Genomic DNA, 7,762 nt, shown 5'->3' with positions numbered 1-7,762 from the left:
AAACATCGTATTGTTGCAAACGCAGCGTTTAGGAACTCAGGAGCCTCCTGTGCACACGCGTAGGCGCGCGGACGACATGCGCATGCTCAGACTCTAGACTGGCCACGGGTGGCCGGGTGCGCATGCCCAGGCTCTGAGCGCGCGTTTGTGCGCGGATTCAGGCTTCCCGGGATTCGTCTGCACATGCTCAGGGTTCAGGCGGAGCGCGGGGCTACAGTGCGCTCAGGCCTGCTCCCGGGACTCATTGGTGCGCATGCGCAGGCATCAGTCTGCACATGGACTGTGCAGCGGCTCCCGGTGGCGGTTGAGGGGCAGTGGTGGCAGCGGAGGGCCAAGTCGATGCTGATGTTGATGCTGGTGGCGGCTGTGACCATGTGGCTCCGCCCGCTGGTCACAGCTCAGCCGCTCTGCCGGTAGGGCTGCCCTCCTGGGGCGGGGGTGCTCCCGGGGGTCGGGAGGGTGCTAGTTCATCTTGGAGCCGAGGCCTGCTCCCCAACCTCTCTGAGGCTCCCCTTTTACTCTTTTTAGGAATCGAACTTGACGCCTCGCTCACCCTATTCCACCCGACCCTCCCATCCCGATATTAAGCCCTCCCACTTCTTTTTATTTTTGGAGACGGAGTTTTTGCTCTGTTGCCCCGGGTGGAGTGCAGTGGCGCGATCTCGCCTCACTGCAACCCCTGCCTCCCAAAGTGCTGGGATTGCAGGCGTGAGCCACCGCGCCCAGCCTTACCCGGCACATTTTGAAATTTCAGTAAATGTTAGGTTAGTGGATACTCCAACCTGCCATGGGGACCAGTTGCTGAAACTCCGTTCCTGCCCTCAGGGAACTCCCACCTCGACTAAACTGTCACATTCAGTAGGGACCTGTGAGCTGTTTTCTTATGGTGTATGGTCTTATTTGATGTTTACAGGAAGATTCCTAATGATTCCTTAACCGTATTTATTTTACTTATTTTTTTTTGTACAGATGGGGTCTCACTGGCTGGGCACAGTGGCTCACGCCTGTAATCCCAGCACTTTGGGAGGCAGAGGTGGGCAGATCACTCACTTGAGGTCAGGAGTTCCAGACCAGCCTGGCCAACATGATGAAAGCCCTGTCTCTACTAAAAATACAAAAATCAGCCAGGATTGGTGGCAGGTGCCTGTAATCCCAACTACTTGGACGGCTGAGGCAGAAAACTCGCTTGCATCCAGGAGGTGGAGTTGGAGTGAGCCGAGATATCACTCCAGCCTGGGTGACAGAGGGAGACTCAATCAAAGAAATAAAAGGGGGGATGGGTCTCACTGTTTTGCCCAGGCTGGTCTTGAACTCCTAGGTTTCAGTGATCCTCCTGCCTCAGCCCCCTAAAGTATTGGGATTACAGGTGTGAGTCACCCACGCCCAGCCATACCCTTATTTTATTATTATTTTTGTTTTGAGATGGAGTCTTGTTCTTGTTGCCCAGGCTGGAGTGCAGTGGCAAGATCTCGGCTCACTGCAACCTCCCCCTCCCAGGTTCAAGCAATTCTCCTGCCTCAGCCTCCAGAGTAGTTGGGATTACAGGCGCCCGCCACCACTTCCAGCTAATTTTTTGTGTTTTTAGTAGAGACGGGGGTTCCACCATGTTGGCCAGGTTGGTCTCGAACTCCTGACCTCGTGATCCGCCCACCTTGGCCTCCCAAAGTGCTGGAATTACAGGCGTGAGCCGCCACACCCGGCCAATACTCTTATTTTGTGGATATAAAAGCATACTTAGGAAAATTAAAGACACCCTTACCTAACAACACATAACTAGTAAGTGGGGAGAAAGATTTTCCAGTGAAATTTACTAATAGGATTTGTCTCAAGGTCTGAAAAGATGGCTTATATCCAGTTCTCTCATTTCCCCACACAGGTTCTCAAAGAATGGTCCCTGGACCAGCATCATCAAGATCACCTGGGAATTTATTGTAATTGCTTAGAAATGCAGTTCCCCGGACCTACTGAGTCAGGGACTTGGCAGTGGGACCCAGCAAACCGTGGTTTGTTGAAAGGGTGGCCTGCCCCTCCACGCCTGTGGGCGTTGCTCGTTAGGTGGAACGAGAGACTTGAGGAAAGAAATGAGACACAGAGACAAAGTATAGAGAAAGAAAAAGTGGGCCCAGGGGACCGGCGCTCAGCGTACAGAGGACCCACGCCGGCGCCGGGTCTCTGAGTTCCCTTAGTATTTAGTGATAATTATCTTTACCATCTTAGAAAAAAGGGAAGTGGGCCGGGCGCGGTGGCTCAAGCCTGTAATCCCAGCACTTTGGGAGGCCGAGATGGGCGGATCACGAGGTCAGGAGATTGAGACCATCCTGGCTAACACGGTGAAACCCCGTCTCTACTAAAAATACAAAAAACTGGCCGGGCGCGGTGGCTCAAGCCTGTAATCCCAGCACTTTGGGAGGCCGAGACGGGCGGATCACGAGGTCAGGAGATCGAGACTATTCTGGCTAACACGGTGAAACCCCGCTCTACTAAAAAATACAAAAAACTAGCCGGGCGAGGTGGCGGGCGCCTGTAGTCCCAGCTACTCGGGAGGCTGAGGCAGGAGAAGGGCGTAAACCCGGGAAGCAGAGCAAGCAGTGAGCTGAGATCCGGCCACTGCACTCCAGCCTGGGTGACAGAGCAAGACTCCGTCTCAAAAAAAAAAAAAAAAATACAAAAAACTAGCCGGGCGAGGTGGCGGCGCCTGTAGTCCCAGCTACTCGGAGGCTGAGGCAGGAGAATGGCATGAACCCGGGAGGCGGAGCTTGCAGTGAGCTGAGGTCTGGCGACTGCACTCCAGCCTGGGTGACAGAGCGAGACTCCGTCTCAAAAAAAAAAAAAAAAAGGAAAAAAGGGAAGTGGCGGGATAATAGGATCATCGGAGGGAGAAGGTCAGTAGTAAGACATATGAATAAAGATCTCTGGGTCGGGCGTGGTGGCTCAGGCCTGTAATCCCAGCACTTTGGGAGGCCGAGAGGGGTGGATCACGAGGTCAGGAGATCGAGACTATCCTGGCTAACACGGTGAAACCCCGTCTCTACTAAAAATACAAAAAAAAATAGCCGGGCGAGGTGGCGGGCGCCTGTAGTCCCAGCTACTCGGGAGGCTGAGGCAGGAGAATGGCGTAAACCCGGGAGGCGGAGCTTGCAGTGAGCTGAGATCTGGCCACTGCACCCCAGCCCGGGCGACAGAGCGAGACTCCGCCTCAAAAGAAAAAAAAAAAACGATCTCTGTGACATGAATAAGTTTAAGGAAAAGTGCTGTGCCTTGATATGCATATGCAAACATCTTCATAAGCCTTTTTAGTGCATAAAGAGCAGCATTGCTAGCAAGTCCCACCTTTCTCCCTAAGGCGGTTTTTCTCCTTTCTTGGTAAACAGAACATACAATCGAGTTTTACACGGAGATGTTCCATTGCCCAGGGACGGGCAGGAGACAGATGCTTTTCTCTATCTGAACTGCCAACAACCGCCAAGAGGCCTTCTTTCCTCTTGCACTAGTCCTCCTCAGCACAGACCCTTCACGGGTGTCAGGCTGGGGGACGATCAGGTCTTTCCCTTCCCACGAGGCCATATTTCAGACCATCCCATGGGGAGAAACCTTGGACAACACCTAGCTTTCCTAGGCAGAGGTCCCTGCGATCCTCAGCCGTGTGCGTATCCCTGGGTACTTGAGATTAAGAGAATGGTGATGACTTTTAACCAGCAAGCTGCCTTCAGGCACTTGTTTAACAAAGCACACCCTGCGCAGCCCTAAATCCTTTAAACCTTGAGTCACCACAGCACATGTCTCTTGCAAGGACAAGGTTGGGGGTAGGGTCACAGATTAACAACATCTCAAATACCGAACAAAATGGAGTCTCTCATGTCTACTTCTGTCTATATAGACACAGTAGCAGTCTGATCTTTCTTTTCCCCACAGTTTGTCAAAACCACCCCCCCCCCGCCCCCTGCAACCCCAGTGATTCTGATGCATATTGAAGATTGAGCACCTCTGCTGTAAACTATACCATCCTTCCAGTCACCACACACTCCCTTAAGGAGCACTGAATACTTTGTTGCAGGACTTCATAATCTGCCTCAACTGGGGTCTGTGAAGGAGCCTTTAGACATTCTCAGCCGGGTGCGGTGGCTCACGCCTGTAATCCCAGCACTGCGGGAGGCCAAGGCGGGCAGATCACGAGGTCAGGAGATCGAGGCCATCCTGGCTAATACGGTGAAACCCCGACTCTACTAAAAATACAAAAAATTAGCCGGGCGTTGTGGCGCATGCCTGTAATCCCAGCTACTTGGGAGGCTGAGGCAGGAGAATCACTTGCATCCGGGAGGTGGAGGTTGCAGTGAGCCGAGATTGCGCCACTGCACTCCAGCCTGGGCGACAGTGTGACACTCCATCTCAAAGAAAAAAAAAGAACAGATACTTTAGGGTTAACCCTGAGGCAGCTGAGTAGGAGGAGTCATGCTGAATATTCAATAAAAATTGACAGATGGTCTTTCTTGTCACTTCTAGTGCTCGCACAGTGAGGACAGGAAAAGTGTTTAATGTCATACAGGACGTTCGAGGGGTATGTGGTTCCACACTTAAATTCATCCTTCACTTTTATCTAATTACAGGATCAGAGGTAACACGTCTTGTATTTCTTGGGTGCCGGTACTGTCAGGTATTTAAGATCATTACTCAGTCTTTACAATTCATTCCCCTTTGAAGTAGGGATTCATCTTTCCCATTTCACTGAGAAACAAGGTTAGAGAGATCCAGTCATCCGAACAAGGCCAAGAGGAAGAAGTGGTAATAGAACGAAGATGGTCCTGAGTTTTTATTGAGTGTTCTGTTTACTTCTCTCTCAGGAGATTTCATTTTTTGAGACAGGGTCTTGCTCTGTTGCCCAGGTTGGAGTGCAGTGGCGCCATCTTGGCTCACCGTGACCTCTGCCTCCCTGGCTCAAGCGATTCTCATGCCTCAACCTCCCTAGTAGCCGGAATTACAGGTGTGTGCCACCACGCCCAGCTAACTTTTGTATTTTTGTAGAGACGAGGTTTTGCCATGTTTTCCAGGCTGGTCTCGAGCTCCTGGACTTCAGTAACCTACCTGCCTCAGCCTCCCAAAGTGCTGGGATTGCAGACGTTCGCCACCGTGCCCAGCCTTGATAGGAGATTTTAAAATGCAGAGTAAGCCGGGTGCGGTGGCTCAAGCCTGTAATCCCAGTAGTTTGGGAGGCCAAGACGGGCGGATCACGAGGTCAGGAGATGGAGACCATCCTGGCTAACACGGTGAAACTCCGTCTCTACTAAAAAAAATACAAAAAACTAGCCGGGCGAGGTGGCGGCGCCTGTAGTCCCAGCTACTCGGGAGGCTGAGGCAGGAGAATGGCGTAAACCCGGGAGGCGGAGCTTGCAGTGAGCTGAGATCCGGCCATTGCACTCCAGCCAGGGTGACAGAGCGAGACTCTGTCTCAAAAAATAAATAAATAAATAAAATGCAGAGTAACAGTAGCGCAAACCCTGTTACTTTGTTTACCTCATATAGTGTCACGGGAAATGTCAGTTTACTTCATGCTTAAAATGCATGAAGAAAAAATACTCTGTCAGTTCAAATTTGTTTCCTATTGACAAAATGGCATAATTTCGGCCAGGCAAGGTGGCTTATGCCTGTAATCCCAGTACTTTAGGAGGCCGAGGCGGGTGGATTCCTGAGGTCAGGAGTTCAGGACCAGCCTGGCCAATATGGTGAAACCCCGTGTCTACTAGAAATATAGAAATTAGCCAGGCGTGGTGGTGGACGCCTGTAATCCCAGCTACTCAGGAGGCTGAGTCAGGACAGTTGCTTGAACCCAGGAGGCAGGGGTTGCAGTGAACCAAGATCGCGCCACTGTACTCCAGCCTGGAGTGACAGAGCGAGACTCCGTCTCAAAAAAAAAAAAAAGGCCGGACGCGGTGGCTCAAGCCTGTAATCCCAGCACTTTGGGAGGCCGAGACGGGCGGATCACGAGGTCAGGAGATCGAGACCATCCTGGCTAACATGGTGAAACCCCGTCTCTACTAAAAAAAATACAAAAAGACTAGCCGGGCGAGGTGGCGGGCGCCTGTAGTCCCAGCCACTCGGGAGGCTGAGGCAGGAGAATGGTGTAAACCCAGGAGGCAGAGCTTGCAGTGAGCTGAGGTCCGGCCACTGCACTCCAGCCTGGGCGACAGAGCGAGACTCCGTCTCAAAAAAAAAAAAAAAGAGAAAAAAAACTGCATAATTTCACAAATGGTGTCAGCATTTTGAAACAATCTTCAAGTGACTGGTTTCTAACATGTTAATATTTATCATTCTCTGGCCTTTCAAATAACTAATCATCTGTAAACAAATAGTAACATGTATAGGTATGAGATGTGATATAAATAATTACCCTGTTAATTAATTAATTTATTTTTATTTTTTTCTGAGACGGAGTTTTGCTCTGTCGCCCAGGCTGGAGTGCAGTGGCACAATCTTGGCTCACTGCAAACTTCTCCTTCCGGGTTCAAGCGATTCTCCTGCTTCAGCCTCCCAAGTAGCTGGGATTACAGGCGTGCACCACCACACCCATCTAATTTTTGTATTTTTAGTAGAGATGGGGTTTCACCCTGTTGGCCCTGCTGGTCTTGAACTCCTGACCTCGTGATCCACCCGCCTCGGCCCCCCAAAGTGCTGGATTACAGGGGTGAGCCCCTGCATTTGGCCTGAAATTTTTTAATTTTTAAATTATCATTTATTTTAGAAACAGGGTCTTTCTTTGTTGCCTAGGCTGTAGTGCAGTGCTGACATCATAGCTCACTGCAGCCTACAACTCCTGGGCTCAAGCCATCCTCCTGCCTCAGGCTCCCCAGTAGTTGGGACTACAGGCATGCAATACCATGCCCAGCTAATTTTTATATTTTTGGTAGAGATGTGGTGGTGTTAAGCTGCTCAGGCTGGTCTCAAAACTCCTGGCCTCAAGAAATCCTCCTGCCTCAGCCTCCCAAAGTGTTGGGATTACAGACATGAGCCACCGCACCTGGCCCACCCTGTGAATTTAAAAAACTGTTTATTTGGACGTAATTACATATTGGCAGCAAGTTGCGAAAACAGTACAGGGAGGTCCCAAACCCTTCCTCCAGCTTCCCCCAGCAGTCACATCTGACATGATCATAGCACAAGGTCAAAGCAGGAAAATGACATTGGTACAATCCACCTACCAAATTCAGATTTCACCCTTTATGTTGATAATGGTGTGTATTAAAAATTATTTCTACCAGCCGTTTATGGTTATTGATATTATTAAGATTTTGTGATTATCTCTCTAGGACCGCCTGTATTTTCCATCTACAACAACACGCTTGATTAAACATCCTTGCAAGAAAAATATAGCACTATATCTAGGGTAAGCGGCAATTTTATGTAGTTACCTTCCTTTTAAATTAAATCTTTAGATTTGTCCTCCTTCATTCATTCAACAAACATTAAAGAAGACGGCTCTGCCATGTGTTGCTAGGTGCTGGCCTGTAGGGAGTCCATAGTCAGGGGCTGGAATTGGAGGAAGGGAGATGAAGAGATCAGCCAGGAAATAAAACAACTGCAGTATAGTGTGGTACCACCTGTCAAAGATGCTTGGTATAAGCACTGTTAGGATGCCTCAGGAAAAAATGCCTAGGGGCCGGGCGCGGTGGCTCAAGCCTGTAATCCCAGCACTTTGGGAGGCCGAGACGGGCGGATCACGAGGTCAGGAGATCGAGACCATCCTGGCTAACATGGTGAAACCCCGTCTCTA

General features: G+C 50.4%; 1 protein-coding gene across 8 annotated transcripts in view; it reads left to right on the top strand.

Moving 5' to 3' along the window:
- Positions 1 to 212: 212 nt before the first annotated feature.
- CATSPERD (cation channel sperm associated auxiliary subunit delta) overlaps positions 213 to 7,762 on the top strand; it is a 61,574-nt gene continuing 54,024 nt past the window's right edge. For 3 of the 8 annotated variants that reach the window (XM_033195994.1, XM_033195995.1, XM_033195993.1), the window contains exons 1-3: positions 213 to 413; positions 4,501 to 4,555; positions 7,299 to 7,375. In XM_033195994.1, the coding sequence (XP_033051885.1) occupies positions 340 to 413; positions 4,501 to 4,555; positions 7,299 to 7,375 (206 nt within the window). In that variant the 5' untranslated portion in view covers positions 213 to 339. Of the gene's footprint in view, positions 414 to 1,876; positions 2,004 to 4,500; positions 4,556 to 4,604; positions 4,652 to 7,298; positions 7,376 to 7,762 lie in introns of those variants that run through there. The other 5 variants (XM_033196000.1, XM_033195999.1, XM_033195996.1 and 2 more) reach the window with 5 other exon arrangements.

The sequence above is a fragment of the Trachypithecus francoisi genome, unplaced genomic scaffold (genome assembly GCF_009764315.1).
Source record: "Trachypithecus francoisi isolate TF-2019V2 unplaced genomic scaffold, Tfra_2.0 Lachesis_group5, whole genome shotgun sequence".
In the NCBI taxonomy this organism is placed as follows: domain Eukaryota; kingdom Metazoa; phylum Chordata; class Mammalia; order Primates; family Cercopithecidae; genus Trachypithecus; species Trachypithecus francoisi.
This window is presented reverse-complemented; position numbering and strand designations above follow the sequence as displayed.